The sequence below is a fragment of the Temnothorax nylanderi genome, unplaced genomic scaffold (genome assembly GCF_030848795.1).
Source record: "Temnothorax nylanderi isolate EJ_2023f unplaced genomic scaffold, tnyl_v1.0 TNYL_tig0473_pilon, whole genome shotgun sequence".
In the NCBI taxonomy this organism is placed as follows: Eukaryota; Metazoa; Arthropoda; class Insecta; order Hymenoptera; family Formicidae; genus Temnothorax; species Temnothorax nylanderi.
Genome location: NW_027249535.1, coordinates 1 through 22,238, shown reverse-complemented (window position 1 = coordinate 22,238; position 22,238 = coordinate 1). Strand labels below are relative to the sequence as shown.

The window sequence follows — 22,238 nt, the reverse complement described above, 5'->3', positions numbered from 1 at the left end:
TGGTAGAGACGAAGACGAAGAATCTCCGCTCAATTCTGATGCTAATCTATTGGATATTGGGTTATATTTAAATTCGAATTCTCATATTAATGACGAACTTCGTCTGAAATTATTGAGAGAGCCCTGGGTTCCTAGTCAAACGTACAATTTTAAAAAGGATGTAAACGTTGGCGCTAAACGAGCATTTCGATCTGAATGGCTTACAACCTACCCATGGTTGACCTACTCAGCTATCGCGAAAGGACCTCTATGTCGAGTCTGTGTCCTGTTTCGGCCTCCGGCTCAGCGCGGTCTACAAGGGCAATTAATCGTCTCTCCTTGCCTAAAGTATCACAAATTTCATGAAGTTGCACAGTCTCATGTAACAACCCAGTGGCATCGTGACGCGATTGTTTCTTCCAAAAATTTCGAGAAAATTATGGATAGGCAGCAACTGAGTGTTCATGAAGCTTTAGATTCGGCGTATCACAAAGAAGTTGAAGAAAACAGGGTGAAACTTCGATCAATTATATCAACAATTTTGTTTTGCGGACAGCATGATCTTCCAATTCGTGGGAAAAATGATGAGGGTTCTGTTTTCACAGATCTGCTACATTTTCGAATTGAATCTGGGGACAAGGTTTTGAAGAATCATTTGGAATCCGGAGCAAAAAACTCTTTGTACATATCGCATCAAATCCAAAACGATTTAATTCAAACTTGTTCTGATGTACTCAAAGGCAAAATAATTGAGGAGGTGAAGCGTGCATCTGTTTTTTTCGGTGTTGGCTGATGAGACTGCTGATATTAGTGGTACAGAGCAATTATCAATTGGTGTTACGTATCTGCGTTGTGATCAAAAAGACAAAAAGCCGATAATTTGTGAAGAATTTCTGGGATTTGTACCATTGCAAGAACTAAACTCTAAATCCATTTCAGAAACCATTATTCGATTTGTAAAAAATTGCGATTTGGATTTAAACCGGCTCGTTGGCCAATGGTATGACGGCTGTGCTGCAATGGCTGGTCACATAAGTGGTGTTCAGAAACTAATTAATGACAAGTATCCTATGGCGCTGTTCTTCCACTGTGCTAGCCATATATTGAATCTTGTCATCAATGACCTGAACGAGGTCAATGAAGTGAGAAATACTGCTGGGACGACAAAGGAAATTATAAATTTTTTTAGGGAGAGTACTTTACGGCGGAACATGATTCCCAATATCCCTTTGTTTTGTGAAACGCGCTGGTCGGCAAAGTACAAGAGTATCAGAATATTTTCTGAAAATTTTTCGACAATTGTACGAACTTTAAAAAAACTTTCAGAGAACGCACCAAACTCGAAGACGAAGGTCAAAGCTCATCAACTCTACACGACTGCAACAACGCCAACCTACATTGTGACGCTCCTAGTCATTGCTATTTATTCCGCCAAACTTGAACCTGTGTGCAACCAACTCCAACAAGTAAACATGAACATAAAAACAATAAACGATCACGTGGCTAAATTAACAAATGTGCTTCAATCTCACCGCAATAATGCCTTAATACAGTTCACTACCATCTTTGAAAAAGCTCAACAAATTTGCGAAGAACTAGATGTTGAATTCAAACGTCCTCGAGTGGCTGCAAGACAGACTCAAAGATCGAATCAACCTTCTGAAAATGTAGAAGATTTCTTTAGAAGATCTATCTTCATCCCTTACTTGGACTCTATTATTTCTTCTCTGAGAGATCGTTTCTCTTCTACGCACGAAAAAGCATTTTCACTTATGCAGCTTCATCCAGATGCTATGAAAAAATTGGATAAAGTGTCATTTCTTGCTGTTGTAGAAGACATAAATAGTCTTTATGGAGATATTTTATCGAATTTTATCGCCGAGACTACCACATGGTATGAGATGTGGAAAAATGAACCAACCCCAAATGAATCCCTCGAGTACGCAGATTTGATTTGTCAAGCAACACCGTTCTACCCAGCTGTAGCTGAGGCAATCAAAATTGGCCTGACTCTTCCAGCGACAACGTGTAGCATTGAACGCTCATTCAGTACATTAAGGCGCGTCAAGACTTGGAATCGGTCTACGATGGGAAACGAGAGGCTAAGTGGATTGTGCATGCTCAGCGTTCATAGAAAAAGAGTGCAAGAAGAAACAGAATTCATTGATAATGTGACAAATGAATTTGGAAAGCAACCAAGACGGCTCAAGTTTTTGTTTTAATATTGATTTTTCTAAAATTGTTTCCTAAAGATTATTACAAATAATAATATTAAGTATTGAGTTTTTGTTCAATTGAAAAAATTATAATCGATATTATTCTATATTACATAAATTCTTTTTTCCAGTAAATTTTTTCCCCGTCTCTTCCCCACTTATTTCATAGGCCAGGGGGGTGCAAGTGCACCGCCTTGCACCCCCTTCCCGGCGCCCATGTGCGTGCTGCTGTTCACGTTGTTCACGACCGTGGCAGTCTAGCAGACGAAAAATCAAGCAATTTATGCTTTAATAATTAATTTTTCTACGAAATGTGCGGTAACCTTGCCCTTTCTTTCGCTCATTTATTTGTAAATTATTATGTTACATGTGCATATTTTTTTTCCTTATCATTTTCATTTTTTCTTGCACTTATTTCATTCTGAAGGTATGCAATATGTCATTTCCCATAAGAACCTATGTTAAAAATGCAGCCAGTTTCATGAAATTTTAATATGTTGTTCTGGAATGCAAAATAGAATTATGTGAATTTTTGGGGAATTTTTCACCGTCCCGTTTTGAAAAAAATCTACTCCAAAAATTGTACTATTTAAATTTTTGGAGTAGATTTTTTTCAAAACGGGACGGTGAAAAATTCACATAATTCTATTTTGCATTCCAGAACAACATATTAAAATTTCATGAAACTGGCTGCATTTTTTTGTAGCCACTGAACCTCCTTAAGCCATGTGCGTATAGCCGCCGCGCGTTTGTCCGAAGTCCGCTCTCTCAGCCGGTCACTCATCCAAGTAGTATACGGGCACCTTGTTGCTTGACATCGATGATTGAACAGGGTAGTGGTGATCCTCTGACTTTGACGCTTCTTTCTTTCTTATACTTGCTTATTTTAATGAGCATAAAGCTATCGCATAACAATATTAACAATACAGATATACGAATAAATCTTTTTTGCCAGTCAGCGTCGAATATTATTTTATATTAAATATTATTAAATATTTTATATTTTATATTTAAAATACCATATGACAAAATTTGGAATATCAGAAAATGTTTAATAAAAGAGAAAAAATGCAATAAAATGCAATAACTATATAATAATAAATTTAATTTTTTATAAGTTCTAAAGGCTGTCAGCAACTTTTCGGAAATATTACAAATGCAATGTTGTATGTGAAACATTCAAAAATATAACGCGTGCAATGTAAATGTAAATAATAGTTTTATCATGTATCAGAAATGTTTCTAAACCATTATATCTGCAATAATTTTTCTGCAATATTGTGGAAATTCACTGCCTGCAATTTAATTTTTCATTACCTACGCAATCTTTCAGAAATTTTTCAGAAATATTTTAAATGCAATGTTGCGTTTGATATGTTATAGAAATATTATTCGTGCAATGCAAACGTAATATTACTTTTATAATGTTTCAGAAATATTTCTGAAATATTGCATCTGCTACATTTTTTTGCAATATTACAGAAACTTACAAATATTGTAAACAACTTTCTGAAAGATTTCAGAAATATTGTTAATGCAATATTATAAAAAACATGATGCAGGTACATTTCTGAAATATTTCCGATGCCGATAGTTACAAATAAAATGTTAACGAAATATTTCTGCACCATTTCCGAATATTTCAATATTTCAGCAACATAACATGCCGAGTGGGCTGCGATAACAATCTACGGAAAAATGAAGTTATTGAATTTCTATCGATGTGTGAGCACCGAAATAAATTAATAGAGTTTTTGCGAAAATGTGGCGTAATCAATACGATAGGCAATTCATCCTTTTCCAGTTATATATGTTCTAAGATTGACAGTACACATGTAGGCGGGAGAGGAGCTACCGCCCTTCTCCCGCAAGTAGGGGTGGGTGAGGGGTGGACCTCGCTTTGCGTGGAAAGTATAATGCTGTCCAGAAAATCACTCACGCAAAGCGAGGTCCACTCCACTCCACCTCTGCTTATAGGGCGAAACGAGGTCTATCATTGAACGATTTGCGTTTTCAACTTTCTAGGCGAAACAAGGTTCACCCCCACCTAAGCGGTAACGAAAGTACAAGCGACCCCCAAGTTTTATCAGCAGTTTCGAATTCAGGGGGCAAAAATACATAAAATTTACCCCCTCCCAATTGATTTCTCGTATAGGCCCTAATTGTGGAGTTTTACCAAAATCTGATTGGTCAATAAATTGTACTCTTCTTCAATTCATATTCTTCAATCTTCAATGCGTAGTCTGATATGAAGTTAAAGGCTGGTATTTATAGTCAGATATTATATACAGGGTGTTTCCTAATAAGTATTGCAGTAGTGGATTCAGGACACAAAAACAATGAAAAAAGTTCATATAAATATATATCCTATATTGACCTTGTTTCCGAGTTATAACCATTTTTGTGCTCCATTAATTTACAACTACTTACCTTCATAGGAAGTGTTCGAAATGGTCATATTTAGTTTCTATTTGTAAACAGTACTTAATATCTCCTGAATATTTCCCGACCTTGTTGATTTCACACATTCTATTTAGTAAATTAAGTCTTCCAGCAAGAAAATAAACTTAAATGAGTAAACTCAATAGAATGTATGAAATCAACAAAGTCGGGAAACATATTGCAAGGATATTGAGCATTGTTTACAAATACAAATCGAATGTGGTCATTTCGAACATCTAGAACGTTAAGCAGCTCCACATTATTAGAGTACAAACACTGAAATATGTACATACTGGAACGCGCACTGGCAGTCGAAACGCGAGGGAGAGATAGTTGCTGTCAAAGGAGCCACCTATCCTTGTCGTACACTGGAAAGCACCCCGAATTGTGAGAGGCAAGGGGACTCATGTACAAAAAACACCCCGAATCGTGAGAGGCAAGGCGACTCACGTACAGAAAGCACCCCGAATCGTGAGAGGCAAGGGGACTCACGTACAGAAAGCACCCCGAATCGTGAGAGGCAAGGGGACTCATGTACAAAAAACACCCCGAATCGTGAGAGGCAAGGGGACTCACGTACAGAAAGCACCCCGAATCATGAGAGGCAAGGGGACTCATGTACAGAAAGCACCCCGAATCGTGAGAGGCAAGGGGACTCACGTACAGAAAGCACCCCGAATCGTGAGGGGCAAGGAGACTCACGTACAGAAAGCACCCCGAATCGTGAGAGGCAAGGGGACTCACGTACAGAAAGCACCCCGAATCGTGAGAGGCAAGGGGACTCACGTACAGAAAGCACCCCGAATCGTGAGGGGCAAGGGGACTCACGTACAGAAAGCACCCCGAATCATGAGAGGCAAGGGGACTCACGTACAGAAAGCACCCCGAATCGTGAGGGGCAAGGGGACTCACGTACAGAAAGCACCCCGAATCGTGAGAGGCAAGGGGACTCATGTACAAAAAACACCCCGAATCGTGAGAGGCAAGGGGACTCACGTACAGAAAGCACCCCGAATCGTGAGAGGCAAGGGGACTCATGTACAAAAAACACCCCGAATCGTGAGAGGCAAGGGGACTCACGTACAGAAAGCACCCCGAATCGTTCCTGTAAACAATGACGTTTTCAAATTGTTCAAACAATACTATCATATTGTTTAAACAATACTATCATATTGTTTAAACAATACTATCATAAACAAATTACTTTTTAATTATTTTGTTCACCAAAAATTCATATTGTTCCCTTATAACAGTAACCGCATTGATCCGAAAGTGATATCTTTGCTGGTCTGACCTCAAGCTTCTAAGGGTTGAAACGCTGAAACAGTCCATTTTTTGACATTTTGCCTGAAGAAATATTTGTTCAATGACTCAAAAAGTACAACATATTAAAAATTCAGCCATTTTCACCGGGGCCCAAAATCACGTGGTTTAGTGCGGGGTCCTTTGAGTGTTAACACTCAAATTTAAGTGTAAATACTCAATATTTGAGTGTTTTTTCCGTAAGGGCTCTTTTGCTGGACACTTTATATACGCGAAAAATCAGCCTTAAAACGAGATTCCGACTGGCTGATATAATTCCCGTCGTAGCGTAGCCGCTCGGACGCCATATAATGGGTCTGATCGACAGACCACACGACACACGACCAGAGTGCGTTCCGTTTCACGCATGATGCGCATAATGCATCATTTATCCTTGTTGTTCATCGAATGTTAAACAAAGATAAGTGATGCATTATTGTTACTTTTACTAGTTGGAACCTTAACTACTCTTGCCTTCACTGCCTGAACTTTCATATTGCTTTGCCTTTGCTTATTGGACTGAAAACTTGTCTTGCTATTTATTATGCTTTGGGAACATTGTGTTGGATCCGCCTTTGTTTCAATTTTGAATATCTTATGTCACATTTCTATTCAATCACCTTAAAACCCCCGTGTAAAAATTTTCATGTGAATTCGATATAATTTTAAAAAATCGTCCACCATATTGGATCCGCCATTTTGAATTTTAATAATCTAATGTCAGATTCGTGTTCAGCGACACCAAAAACCCCCGAGTAACGAGTTTCAAGCGAATTTAAGCAATTTTATGTACATTGTCCGCCATATTGGATCGGCCATCTTGAATTTTTTATTTTGCCAGTTTGCATTTAAAAGTAGATATAATTACCCAAATTTTAAGCCATATTAGAACTCTTTACGTCAAAACCAACTTTGGGGGCGGGGGGTCTCTCGTTGAGAAAGAATGCCCCATATATATATATAAATTTATTTATATATATATATATATATATATATATATATATATTATATTTGAAGATTTTTGCTCGCTGAAAATGAGCGTCGAGTGTCAACGTGAAATGGCACCTTTACACTATTAACCACACAACTGTCAAAATATGCCATGACAACTGCTCATGAAGTAAAGCCTTGTGTCCATGATGCTAGAACTGCGTCCGAGTTTCGGTTTAAGCTAATCAACTTGCAGCTCTTACAGAAAAGCAGCAGTTTCATTGGCTTAAACCGAAACTCGGACGCAGTTCTAGCATCGTGGACACAAGGCTTAAGCGCAATAAGAGAACCAATCCGCATCGCGGAAAAGCGACAACAATATTTCGATAGATTCGAGTATCGATGACATGCCCTTTTTAGAAGAAGAGGAGGACTAGATTATAGCGTGCGCTTTGCGCGCGCTTTGTGATATCTTTTATTTGTTATTATCTATGCAAAAAACATTTGTAAACTCGATCAATCGACTGAATCGAGACGACCAATCACGTTCGCAATAACACGGCAACAATTGCAAACGCGATTCGGCCAACTTCAGGGTTTCATACCGCTTTTATAAGAGGATTAATAACGTAAGACACCTCTTGCGAAATTTCGAAACCTCGTTAAACCTATAAACTGCCACGTTACTTTTTATATAACAGACATCACAGTTCTAACTAAAATAAAACAAAAGATCATTCAAAGCAGCGTTGTTCAACAGCTTCCACTGCTCACTGACAGAATGCAACATGTAACAGTCTCAATATCGTAGGGTGCGGAATTAGGAAAGAAGGGCGATATTAGGCACAGTTCCCCTAAGTACTTCTCAAGTTATGGAGCTTGAAAGTTACAGTATCACCGGCATCAGCGTACAAGGTATACCGCATGGAAGTTGCATGGTCAGATTTACACCTCTGTGCGTGCGTGCGTGCCTCACTACAAAATGGCACGGTTTCATCGAATTCGGCCGGGACCGGATTTTCATAAGATTTGTGTGGGGTCCTTTTTACTCTTTCATCGAGCTTTACTCTTGTGAACCTACAGATAATTGTGATTTTGATGGGAAAGATATGCTCTATGCGAATCCGATAATCATTTTTGAAATATCCCAGGTAGCACATACACGTTTCAGAAATGTTTTATAAGCGTTTTTCCGCTTAAAATGTTTTAGAAACGTTTTATAACCGATTTCTAGAAATGTTTCTCATGAGTAAAAATGTCCATTCGAAAAACGTTTGATGGAACGTTTCTTTTCCGATAAAATAACGTTTAACCCTTAACTAGCACACGTCCGCGATCGAACGTTATCTGCACACGGGGTGTTGTACACCCCACACACTTTGAACGTTGGGTACGGCGAAATGGAGGCTCCAATAGGCTTGAGAAAAAATCAAGTACATACATTAAACACTGGAAAATGATACCCATTATCCTAAACTATGAAATTTTTAGTTTTGAGGCTTCAAAAAAATTCTTGAAATAAATTTGTTATGAAAAATGGCTTGTTTTGCTAAAAAAATCATATCTCAGTCAAAAATAAATATTTTTTGATAAAAATTTAACACGATGTTCTTGAGATAGAGTACTTTACGAAAAAAATTATGATTGTAGTGGGTATTACAAATGTAAAATGAAAAAAACTTTTTTCAATACAAAATCACGTAACCTGCACTTGGGGTGTTCAGCACCCCAGCAATTCTATACGTCTCATACGTTTGATTCGAATTGTGTTTGGAAGGGCACTGACGATTTCTGCCAGGTGGAACGTATTGGAATGTGTCATTGGTGACTCGAACTAACCACAGATGGCACTGCGATGCGAAATTCATAGATTAACCGACCGAGAAAGATGCCTAAACTTGACGAAATTCGTTTTGGGGTGTTTGACACCCCGCGTGCTAGTTAAGGGTTAAAAAACTATTATAGAAACGTTTTGTTTTAATGATAAAGACATTTTAAATAAAGACATTTAAAATTCCTATTTTTCTTTTGAACGTGTTTTGAACGTGTTTATGACGTCTTTGAGACATGCGTGAGAATGTTCTAAAAGCTTTATGCATATACCATCTATGACATCCATTCTTTTTCGAAGAAATTCCTGAACTGGTGCACATTCGTGTAATAAGTTAAAGTGAAACAAAATATATTTGTCTCACTCTAACTTAATTGCATTACTGATGTGCACCAGTTCAGGAAGTTCTTCAAAACGGAACACATGTATAAATGTTCTTTCAATGGCCACGTTCAGCAGAACGTTTATTTTGCAACTGTTGGAAGTTTTCTAAGCTCAGATTTGTCCGATGACAAATAGATAAAAACTAGAGCTCGGAATACCCAGGTACCCGGGTACCCGCCCGTTCGCCCGTTACCCGTTGTACACGGATCTGGACCAGTTCCGCGGGTACCCGGGTAATTCGGGTAATTCGGGTAGCGGGTACCCGTATCGATTCGGGTACCCGCTACCCATATCGAGGCGGGTATAACAGCGTATGCTACAGATATCTGCGTATTACACGGAGACGCGTATACACAAAGTAATAAAATATAAATTCTCACACGCTTCAAAAATATATAAAATATATGAAAGAATGCTTTTATTAACCCTCTGTTTTTTCGGTACCTTCTTAGTGCATACGTGAGTCTGTCATGTCCAACGCTATTTTCCCTACCTTAAAGTATTTTAAAAAATCTGAAAAAATTTACAAAACATCTGTCTACATTGTAGTTGACAATTTTATAATCTTTTGATAAACATTTGTTTATTTAATATTTGATTTTTAATGAACTTTCAATAATATTAGCAAAATGATTACTTACAAAAAAGATTACGTCTAGTGCTGCATGGGTCTGAGACGTCCGTGCGAGACTTGACTTGCTCGGTATTCGGCGATATATTGATCTTTCGTAACAGCTCTGAGTCCCTCTTGAGTCCCTTTTCCCGCTTACTTTTTTAAAAGGGGAGGCAGGCTTGCCAGTTTTACAGTTACGAGCAGATTGTATTTTGGTTCGGACGCTGTAGACCCACGTACACGGAGGGTTAAATATGCATTACACATTATGTGGATAAATAGGTATGTGTGTGTAATTATATTTGAAATTTCTATAAATTGCTTTACATGTAATTTTATATATTTTCGACCCGTGTCGCCGCATCGACGCATAGCCAATAGCCATAGCTCGAGAGAGAAGAAGAAGACAGCAGATCTGTCTATCTTCTTCTACCGCTCGACGCTCGAAGCTGGCTGCTGAACCGTAAAGTTGGCATCTCTGCCCATCCCCACCACTGGCTGGCAGTGGCTGGCAAAAACCGCGAGTCTGGCATCCTCCCTTGCAGAAAGAAACTACAGCGGATTACAGAAAATTATATTACAGGAACTACATAAAAGTATTACACAAAATTACAGACTGAAGTATTGTAATATACTGTAATATTTTCGTACTATACGCTCGGATTACAGGAAAATATTACAGGATTACAGGACTACAAGATTGCAGTCCTCTTAATACTAGAGGACACTGATTTCCGATATTCACCCGGCATAAAAAAAATTATTTTTTCCTTAGTTTTATTACTTTTTTATAACTTTTGTTTCTTAAGATGCAGTCTATGATTATAAATATTTTCTTGTATTTGAAAAACACACTCACCTTGGTGGGATTCGAACTCGGGACCTCGGGACCTCTGGATCGTGAGCCAACTGCCTTACGTGGTAGACTACTTCTTAATTTGATGTAAGTGTTATATATAGTCTACATATGTCATAACCAGCACAAATATATAATTTTTCAAAAATCATCTTAAGAAACAAATTCAGTTTAAAAAGAGTAATAAAATTTTAAATTGGATATATGATATAATATTTCTTAAAGTCGGGTGAATGTCAGAAACCAGTGCCGGCTCATTATGAAATTACTTATAAAATATGAAATTAAAAAATAATAAAATGTGGTTAAAAAGTGATACATTAAATCTAATAAATTTCAAACAATATTTATAGAAATAATTTATATATATACAGCTGCATTGAAGTAAAAGTATACTATATATGGAGGTGGAGGGGTAAAAACCACAGTGGTGTAACTCAAATTTTTAAAAATATTTTCTCGTGTGCATAGATGCAATCTGTACAATATATAAATTGCATCTATGCACACGAGAAAATATTTTTAAAAATTTGACTTACACCACTGTGGTTTTTACCCCTCCATATATGATAAGACTCGCTATTTCAAATTTTATGGATTACTGGTAGCATTACGTTTAATACACATGTGTAGTAGTGTATTACACATTTTGTAGATTACATGTGTAGTCTACTACACAAGTCACTTACCACACGTGTAGTATATTACACATATAATGGATTACACGTGTAGTCTACTACACAAGTCACTTACCACACGTGTAGTATATTACATATATAGTGGATTACACGTGTAGTGGATTTCACCCTTCATGATTAGACGTGTATTCCATATTACAGGGATTTCACGCACTAAGTAATTACAGCGTGTAATAACTACAGATTATTGTGTTCCTTTCTGTGATAACTACAGGTGGTCCTGTAGTAACTACACAAGTGTAATATTTACTGGCTGTAGTTTCTTTCCGTAAGGGCTTGCACAAACGTAGCACAATGTAGCACAATGATTAAAAATACGGAATTCAAAAAATGCGGGGCCAACTTCACACACGTGAATTCATGTGAGTTCAACCCGACAGACATAATGCTGTCTCACCTTGTCCCTAGTTTGTCAAAATTAGTTGCATCAACGATTGTTGGCAACATGACAGCAAACTCACAGCATTTGGCTATCTGGGTAGATATAAAAACTATTTGTCTTGAAAAACAACAGAAAAACCTCTATGAAGTTGGCCGGACAACTTCAACGTATCGAACTTTCATTAATTGGTATCGATTGGTGGTCGTTTGGTGGTCTTTGGTAGTCTAGTCCGATCGTTTGGTGGTTAGCCGTTTTCCTGTAAAATCAAAATGAAATTTCCGGTGTGAAGTTAGCCGGACAATTTTTTTTTTCAACCAATTTAACTTTTTTATAGCTCATTCGACGCGGAATCGTTTGGTGGTCACGAATATCACCAGTAAAACGTTTGGTGGTCAACCGTTTTCCCAGAAAATAGAAAAAACCGTATGCGCATAATGCCGGACATATCACCTCTGTGCCATTAATCAGGAAAGTTGTATTTGTCACCCAAATTGACTTTGATAGGGCTCATTCGACGCGGAATCGTTTGGTGGTCACGAATATCGTCATTAAAACGGTTGGTGGTCAATCGTTTTCCTAAGAAATAAAAAAAACCGTACTCTCACGCCATTGGTCGTACGACTCCGTGACGTTAGCTCGGTAATTTGATGGATAAACATTATTTATCAATCAAATTGACTTTCATACGGCTCATTCGACGCGGAATCGTTTGGTGGTCACGAATATCATTGTTAAAACGTTTGGTGGTCAACCGTTTTCCCAGAAAATAGGAAAAACCGTACGCTCACGCCATTGGTCGTATGACTCTGTGCTATTAATCAGAAAAATTGTATTTGTCACTCAAATTGACTTTCATACGGCTCGTTTGACGCGGAATCGTTTGGTGGTCACGAATATCGTCATTAAAACGTTTGGTGGTCAGTCGTTTTCCTAAGAAATAAAAAAAACCGTACTCTCACGCCATTGGTCGTACGACTCCGTGACGTTAGCTCGGTAATTTGATGGATAAACATTATTTATCAATCAAATTGACTTTCATACGGCTCATTCGACGCGGAATCGTTTGGTGGTCACGAATATCATTGTTAAAACGTTTGGTGATCAACCGTTTTCCCAGATAATAGGAAAAACCGTACGCTCACGCCATTGGTCGTATGACTCTGTGCTATTAATCAGAAAAATTGTATTTGTCACTCAAATTGACTTTCATACGGCTCGTTTGACGCGGAATCGTTTGGTGGTCACGAATATCGTCATTAAAACGTTTGTTGGTCAGTCGTTTTCCTAAGAAATAAAAAAAAACCGTACTCTCACGCCATTGGTCGTACGACTCCGTGACGTTAGCTCGGTAATTTGATGGATAAACATTATTTATCAATCAAATTGACTTTCATACGGCTCATTCGACGCGGAATCGTTTGGTGGTCACGAATATCATTGTTAAAACGTTTGGTGGTCAACCGTTTTCCCAGAAAATAGGAAAAACCGTACGCTCACGCCATTGGTCGTATGACTCTGTGCTATTAATCAGAAAAATTGTATTTGTCACTCAAATTGACTTTCATACGGCTCGTTTGACGCGGAATCGTTTGGTGGTCACGAATATCGTCATTAAAACGTTTGTTGGTCAGTCGTTTTCCTAAGAAATAAAAAAAACCGTACTCTCACGCCATTGGTCGTACGACTCCGTGACGTTAGCTCGGTAATTTGATGGATAAACATTATTTATCAATCAAATTGACTTTCATACGGCTCATTCGACGCGGAATCGTTTGGTGGTCACGAATATCATTGTTAAAACGTTTGGTGGTCAACCGTTTTCCCAGAAAATAGGAAAAACCGTACGCTCACGCCATTGGTCGTATGACTCTGTGCTATTAATCAGAAAAATTGTATTTGTCACTCAAATTGACTTTCATACGGCTCGTTTGACGCGGAATCGTTTGGTGGTCCCGAATATCGTCATTAAAACGTTTGGTGGTCAATCATTTTCCTAAGAAATAAAAAAAACCGTACTCTCACGCCATTGGTCGTACGACTCCGTAACGTTAGCTCGGTAATTTGATGGATAAACATTATTTATCAATCAAATTGACTTTCATACGGCTCATTCGACGCGGAATCGTTTGGTGGTCACGAATATCATTGTTAAAACGTTTGGTGGTCAACCGTTTTCCCAGAAAATAGGAAAAACCGTACGCTCAAGCCATTGGTCGTATGACTCTGTGCTATTAATCAGGAAATTGTATTTGTCACTCAAATTGACTTTCATACGGCTCGTTTGACGCGGAATCGTTTGGTCACGAATATCGTCATTAAAACGTTTGGTGGTCAATCGTTTTCCTAAAAAATAGAAATAACCGTACGCTCACGCCATTGGTCGAATGACCCCGTGACGTTAGCTCGGTAATTTGATGGATAAATATTATTTATCAATCAAATTGACTTTCATACGACTCATTCGACGCGGAATCGTTTGGTGGTCACGAATATCGTCATTAAAACGTTTGGTGGTCAATAAATAATATTTATCCATCAAATTACCTAGCTAACGTCACGGAGTCATACGACCAATGGCGTGAGCGTACGGTTTTTTCTATTTTTTAGGAAAACAATTGACCACCAAACGTTTTAACAATGATATTCGTGACCACCAAACGATTCCGCGTCGAATGAGCCGTATGAAAGTCAATTTGGGTGATAAATAATATTTATCCATCAAATTACCGAGCTAACGTCACGGAGTCGTACGACCAATAGCGTGAGAGTACGGTTTTTTTTATTTCTTAGGAAAACGATTGACCACCAAACGTTTTAATGACGATATTCGTGACCACCAAACGATTCCGCGTCGAATGAGCCGTATGAAAGTCAATTTGATTGATAAATAATATTTATCCATCAAATTACCGAGCTAACGTCACGGGGTCATTCGACCAATGGCGTGAGCGTACGGTTTTTTCTATTTTTTAGGAAAACAATTGACCACCAAACGTTTTAACAATGATATTCGTTACCACCAAACGATTCCGCGTCGAATGAGACGTATGAAAGTCAATTTGGGTGATAAATAATATTTATCCATCAAATTACCGAGCTAACGTCACGGAGTCGTACAACCAATAGCGTGAGAGTACGGTTTTTTTTATTTCTTAGGAAAACGATTGACCACCAAACGTTTTAATGACGATATTCGTGACCACCAAACGATTCCGCGTCGGATGAGCCGTATGAAAGTCAATTTGATTGATAAATAATATTTATCCATCAAATTACCGAGCCAACGTCACGGGGTCATTCGACCAATGGCGTGAGCGTACGGTTATTTCTATTTTTTAGGAAAACGATTGACCACCAAACGTTTTAACAATGATATTCGTGACCACCAAACGATTCCGCGTCGAATGAGCCGTATGAAAGTCAATTTGATTGATAAATAATGTTTATCCATCAAATTACCGAGCTAACGTCACGGAGTCGTACGACCAATAGCGTGAGAGTACGGTTTTTTTTATTTCTTAGGAAAACGATTGACCACCAAACGTTTTAATGACGATATTCGTGACCAAACGATTCCGCGTCAAACGAGCCGTATGAAAGTCAATTTGAGTGACAAATACAATTTCCTGATTAATAGCACAGAGTCATACGACCAATGGCTTGAGCGTACGGTTTTTCCTATTTTCTGGGAAAACGGTTGACCACCAAACGTTTTAACAATGATATTCGTGACCACCAAACGATTCCGCGTCGAATGAGCCGTATGAAAGTCAATTTGATTGATAAATAATGTTTATCCATCAAATTACCGAGCTAACGTCACGGAGTCGTACGACCAATAGCGTGAGAGTACGGTTTTTTTTATTTCTTAGGAAAACGATTGACCACCAAACGTTTTAATGACGATATTCGTGACCACCAAACGATTCCGCGTCAAACGAGCCGTATGAAAGTCAATTTGAGTGACAAATACAATTTTTCTGATTAATAGCACAGAGTCATACGACCAATGGCGTGAGCGTACGGTTTTTCCTATTTTCTAGGAAAACGGTTGACCACCAAACGTTTTAACAATGATATTCGTGACCACCAAACGATTCCGCGTCGAATGAGCCGTATGAAAGTCAATTTGATTGATAAATAATGTTTATCCATCAAATTACCGAGCTAACGTCACGGAGTCGTACGACCAATGGCGTGAGAGTACGGTTTTTTTTATTTCTTAGGAAAATGATTGACCACCAAACGTTTTAATGACGATATTCGTGACCACCAAACGATTCCGCGTCAAACGAGCCGTATGAAAGTCAATTTGAGTGACAAATACAATTTTTCTGATTAATAGCACAGAGTCATACGACCAATGGCGTGAGCGTACGGTTTTTCCTATTTTCTGGGAAAACGGTTGACCACCAAACGTTTTAACAATGATATTCGTGACCACCAAACGATTCCGCGTCGAATGAGCCGTATGAAAGTCAATTTGATTGATAAATAATGTTTATCCATCAAATTACCGAGCTAACGTCACGGAGTCGTACGACCAATGGCGTGAGAGTACGGTTTTTTTTTATTTCTTAGGAAAACGATTGACCACCAAACGTTTTAATGACGATATTCGTGACCACCAAACGATTCCGCGTCAAACGAGCCGTATGAAAGTCAATTTGAGTGACAAATACAATTTTTCTGATTAATAGCACAGAGTCATACGACCAATGGCGTGAGCGTACGGTTTTTCCTATTTTCTGGGAAAACGGTTGACCACCAAACGTTTTAACAATGATATTCGTGACCACCAAACGATTCCGCGTCGAATGAGCCGTATGAAAGTCAATTTGATTGATAAATAATGTTTATCCATCAAATTACCGAGCTAACGTCACGGAGTCGTACGACCAATGGCGTGAGAGTACGGTTTTTTTTATTTCTTAGGAAAACGACTGACCACCAAACGTTTTAATGACGATATTCGTGACCACCAAACGATTCCGCGTCAAACGAGCCGTATGAAAGTCAATTTGAGTGACAAATACAATTTTTCTGATTAATAGCACAGAGTCATACGACCAATGGCGTGAGCGTACGGTTTTTCCTATTTTCTGGGAAAACGGTTGACCACCAAACGTTTTAACAATGATATTCGTGACCACCAAACGATTCCGCGTCGAATGAGCCGTATGAAAGTCAATTTGATTGATAAATAATGTTTATCCATCAAATTACCGAGCTAACGTCACGGAGTCGTACGACCAATGGCGTGAGAGTACGGTTTTTTTTATTTTTTAGGAAAACGACTGACCACCAAACGTTTTAATGACGATATTCGTGACCACCAAACGATTCCGCGTCAAACGAGCCGTATGAAAGTCAATTTGAGTGACAAATACAATTTTTCTGATTAATAGCACAGAGTCATACGACCAATGGCGTGAGCGTACGGTTTTTCCTATTTTCTAGGAAAACGGTTGACCACCAAACGTTTTAACAATGATATTCGTGACCACCAAACGATTCCGCGTCGAATGAGCCGTATGAAAGTCAATTTGATTGATAAATAATGTTTATCCATCAAATTACCGAGCTAACGTCACGGAGTCGTACGACCAATGGCGTGAGAGTACGGTTTTTTTTTATTTCTTAGGAAAATGATTGACCACCAAACGTTTTAATGACGATATTCGTGACCACCAAACGATTCCGCGTCAAACGAGCCGTATGAAAGTCAATTTGAGTGACAAATACAATTTTTCTGATTAATAGCACAGAGTCATACGACCAATGGCGTGAGCGTACGGTTTTTCCTATTTTCTGGGAAAACGGTTGACCACCAAACGTTTTAACAATGATATTCGTGACCACCAAACGATTCCGCGTCGAATGAGCCGTATGAAAGTCAATTTGATTGATAAATAATGTTTATCCATCAAATTACCGAGCTAACGTCACGGAGTCGTACGACCAATGGCGTGAGAGTACGGTTTTTTTTATTTCTTAGGAAAACGACTGACCACCAAACGTTTTAATGACGATATTCGTGACCACCAAACGATTCCGCGTCAAACGAGCCGTATGAAAGTCAATTTGAGTGACAAATACAATTTTTCTGATTAATAGCACAGAGTCATACGACCAATGGCGTGAGCGTACGGTTTTTCCTATTTTCTGGGAAAACGGTTGACCACCAAACGTTTTAACAATGATATTCGTGACCACCAAACGATTCCGCGTCGAATGAGCCGTATGAAAGTCAATTTGATTGATAAATAATGTTTATCCATCAAATTACCGAGCTAACGTCACGGAGTCGTACGACCAATGGCGTGAGAGTACGGTTTTTTTTATTTCTTAGGAAAACGATTGACCACCAAACGTTTTAATGACGATATTCGTGACCACCAAACGATTCCGCGTCGAATGAGCCCTATCAAAGTCAATTTGGGTGACAAATACAACTTTCCTGATTAATGGCACAGAGGTGATATGTCCGGCATTATGCGCATACGGTTTTTCCTATTTTCTGGGAAAACGGTTGACCACCAAACGTTTTAATGACGATATTCGTGACCACCAAACGATCCCGCGTCGAATGAGCCGTATGAAAGTCAATTTGATTGATAAATATTTATCCATCAAATTACCGAGCTAACGTCACGGAGTCGTACGACCAATAGCGTGAGAGTACGGTTTTTTTTATTTCTTAGGAAAACGATTGACCACCAAACGTTTTAATGACGATATTCGTGACCACCAAACGATTCCGCGTCGAATGAGCCGTATGAAAGTCAATTTGATTGATAAATAATGTTTATCCATCAAATTACCGAGCTAACGTCACGGAGTCGTACGACCAATGGCGTGAGAGTACGGTTTTTCCTATTTTCTGGGAAAACGGTTGACCACCAAACGTTTTAATAACGATATTCGTGACCACCAAACGATTCCGCGTCGAATGAGCCCTATCAAAGTCAATTTGGGTGACAAATACAACTTTCCTGATTAATGGCACAGAGGTGATATGTCCGGCATTATGCGCATACGGTTTTTTCTATTTTCTGGGAAAACGGTTGACCACCAAACGTTTTACTGGTGATATTCGTGACCACCAAACGATTCCGCGTCGAATGAGCTATAAAAAAGTTAAATTGGTTGAAAAAAAAAATTGTCCGGCTAACTTCACACCGGAAATTTCATTTTGATTTTACAGGAAAACGGCTAACCACCAAACGATCGGACTAGACTACCAAAGACCACCAAACGACCACCAATCGATACCAATTAATGAAAGTTCGATACGTTGAAGTTGTCCGGCCAACTTCATAGAGGTAACAGAAAATGCTTTATAATATTTATTATTACGTATAAGAATATTTAAAATAACGCAAGTAGCATTACAGAATGTTTAATATTAGTTTCAAACATTTTTATAAACAACAGTTGATTGCAATAGGGCGAGCACGGAAAGCCGAACATATCCGAGTCGAGCTTACGAAAATAGTCGAAGCCGGACGAGTGCCCCTCTTGCCGCAGTTATCAGTTACCCCTCGAACAAAGGCTCAGTCTATGATTTCATATGTCTATGGTAGGATCATTCTCAGGTCTAGAATGGGCATTAGGGCCCGGACACACACTTTTTCGTAACAGTAACAGTAAAGTTTCGACCAATCGCGTTGCTGTACGGCCGTACGTTCCCGATTCAAGCAACGCGATTGGTCAAAACTTTACTGTTACTGTTACGAAAAAGTGTGTGTCCGGGGCTTTAAAGCCATCGCACACAAAATTGCATAGCTTAGCATAAGCGTAACATAAAACCGCTAAAGGCCATCGCACACAAAATGCATAGTTTAGCATAAGCGTAGCATAAGACCGCTAAACCAATGAGCATCCAGTATAAAGTCGCCATATTAATTTACATAAGATGCTCATTGGTCCAGCTGTCTTATGCTATGCTTATGCAACCTATGCAATTTTGTGTGCGATGGCCTTAAACCAATGAGCATCCAGCATAAAGTCGCCATATTTACATAAGATGCTCATTGGTCCAGCGGTCTTAAGGTGGAAGCACATAAAATTGCAGGAGCCATGGGCAGAATGCAGAAGCCATATGCGCATGCGCTATGGTATTTGTAGAGCTCTACAGATACCATAGCGCATGCGCATATGGCTTCTGCATTCTGCTCATGGCTCCTGCAATTTTATGTGCTTCCACCTTTAGGACTATCGCACACAAAATTGCATAGGCTACATAAACATAGCAAAAGACCGCTGGACCAATGAACATCTTATGTAAATCGATATGGCAATTTTATGCTGGATGCTCATTGGTTTAGCGGTCTTAAGGTGGAAGCACATAAAATTGCAGGAGCCATGAGCAGAATGTAGAAGCCATATGCGCAAGCGCTATGGTATCTGCATTCTGCCCATGGCTTCTGTATTTTCAATCTACATAAAAATACATAAGCATAGTTTATGTAGATTGAAAATTCAGAAGCCAATGGCAGAATGCAGATACCATAGCGCATGCGCATATGGCTTCTGCATTCTGAGGGTCAATCATGAATCTTTTCCCCTAGGGTGGAAATGTGAAAAATGAAAAATCTCTCTTTCTATTGATGTTAAATAGAAAGAGATAGTCATATAAAACTTTTCACTTTCCACGTTCCACATTAAAGGCCATCGCACACAAAATTGCATAGGCTGCATAAGCATAGCATAAGACCGCTGGACCAATAAGCATCTTATGTAAATCAATATGGCGACTTTATGCTGGATGCTCATTGGTTTAGCGGTCTTATGTTACGCTTATGCTAAGCTATGCAATTTTGTGTGCTTCCACCTTTATGCTACGCTTATACAAAGCTATGCATTTTGTGTGCGATGGCCTTTAGAGTTTTCCAAGCCTGTTGCAGCCATAGATCGCATTCCAAGCGAAGTCCAAACCCGTCGAATTTATTTACGTAAGCAATTTCTCGCTCTCGCTGTGAAAATACGAATATTCAAAATGAACCGTTTTATGAAAGTCCTCAAGAGCAAAGAAACTCGTGACTATTTTATGAGGCAAGTGATGATTATATAGTTCTCTACTAAACTATTACTACTTATGAAGGTCGTGTATATCTGATGCGTACATACATGCATGATCATCAGATATTATATATACGAACGAGAATGTTTTCTTTTTTCAGCACACACTTTTGGGGCCCTGTTGCTAATTGGGCGATACCGATAGCTGCCATCTCTGACATCCAAAGGGATCCTAAGTACATTAGTGGTAAAATGACCTTTGGTTAGTTCGATTATACAAATCTTTATTATATACATTGCATTTTGTCTTGTCCACGAGTTTTACGATTAGGTTGAATAATTCGGTTTACATCCTTCTTTTATTTATCTAATTTCTGCTAATGATTTTTGTTTGTTTTTGTACTTTTTAACCTGATCTACAATGTGTTCTTTGTTTCCTGTTTTCTGCTCTTAACCTCTTTGCGACTATCTCGTATTTCGCAATTCCGTCGCGTAACGCGATGTTTTTTGTTCTCTGTCGCCTAAGATAAAAATTGACGAACTTCAGAAGAGACAAGAAACATCACGTTACGCGACGGAATTGCGAAATACGAGATAGTCGCAAAGAGGTTAAGAGCAGAAAACAGAAAGCAAAGAGCACATTGTAGATCAGCCTTTTGAGTTAGCAAACATATGCTATTGTTTTTTTTGTTGCATATAAAATGTACATTTTCTGCTAGTTTGCAACATTCATGATATCTATTTTGTATGTATGCTAGCTATAAGATTTATAACAATTTAATCAGATGAAAACGCTTGGCAGTTGGTATTCTTAGGCTGCGTTCGGGGAGCGCGCTATTAGCGCTATTGCATCATTCTATCTTTATCGCTCATCAAGTGTAGAACAAGGATAGAATAAGCAAATAGCGCTAATAGAGCGCTCCCCGAACGCAGCCTTATTATGTAATATTGTACGTTTTGTTTTTTATTTATGTTTGGAATAGAGAATAAGGACTCACTGTGAATCTTGTTCCACAGTATTATTATTTATAAGAGTTGATGAGACTAGCTCTTGGAAATTCTGTAACTGTATCTCATTTATTTGGTGTCCATTTTCAAGACTAATCTTTTTCAGCTTTATGCTTATATTCAGCAATGTTCATGAGATTTGCAATCAAGGTGCAGCCACGCAACATGCTTCTATTTGCCTGCCACTTTGTCAATGAAGGCGCACAAGTTACACAAGGTTGTAGATTTATTAAGCATCATTATTTTAGTAAGAAGGAACAGTAAGTCGAAAAATATATGTGATATTTACTTTGCCAAAACAATAGGGTTTTATATTAATGTATATAAAGATCATGTAAAAATTATGTAAAAATCATGCAAAATCAATATTTGTAAACATGTAAGTATATAAACAAGAATTATTCTTTGATGAATAGTAAATGTGTTATCAACTTTTCTCTCCGTCAATTTTTAAATTTAAAAATAACGAGAAAACTTGTTTATTAATTCTCTTATCAAATTTTCTATGGTTGAGTTTTTTTAGAAAAAAAAATTAAATATTTTATAAATTAAATTATAAGTTAAAGACTTATT

At 38.3% G+C, this 22,238-nt stretch overlaps 2 protein-coding genes across 2 annotated transcripts; both read left to right on the top strand.

Moving 5' to 3' along the window:
• The first annotated feature begins 998 nt into the window (after window positions 1-998).
• Window positions 999-2,201, top strand: LOC139783153 (52 kDa repressor of the inhibitor of the protein kinase-like). The gene has a single exon (XM_071722289.1). The coding sequence runs from the start codon at window positions 999-1,001 to the stop codon at window positions 2,199-2,201; it is 1,203 nt and encodes a 400-aa protein (XP_071578390.1).
• Window positions 2,202-20,515: 18,314 nt separating this feature from the next.
• Mpc1 (mitochondrial pyruvate carrier) lies at window positions 20,516-22,085 on the top strand. The gene is made up of 3 exons (XM_071722287.1): window positions 20,516-20,690; window positions 20,819-20,919; window positions 21,772-22,085. Exons 1-3 carry the CDS (start codon window positions 20,635-20,637, stop codon window positions 21,927-21,929), a joined length of 315 nt encoding a protein of 104 aa, XP_071578388.1. The 5' UTR covers window positions 20,516-20,634; the 3' UTR covers window positions 21,930-22,085.
• The last annotated feature ends 153 nt before the right edge of the window (window positions 22,086-22,238 follow it).

Coding starts and splice junctions, on each gene's coding strand:
- Mpc1 (XM_071722287.1), top strand. CDS start 20,635: ATGAACCGTTTTATGAAAGTCCTCAAGAGCAAAGAAACTCGTGACTAT. Junction 20,691..20,818: donor ACTCGTGACTATTTTATGAG/GCAAGTGATGAT, acceptor TTCTTTTTTCAG/CACACACTTTTGGGGCCCTG. Junction 20,920..21,771: donor TAGTGGTAAAATGACCTTTG/GTTAGTTCGATT, acceptor AATCTTTTTCAG/CTTTATGCTTATATTCAGCA.
- LOC139783153 (XM_071722289.1), top strand. CDS start 999: ATGGCTGGTCACATAAGTGGTGTTCAGAAACTAATTAATGACAAGTAT.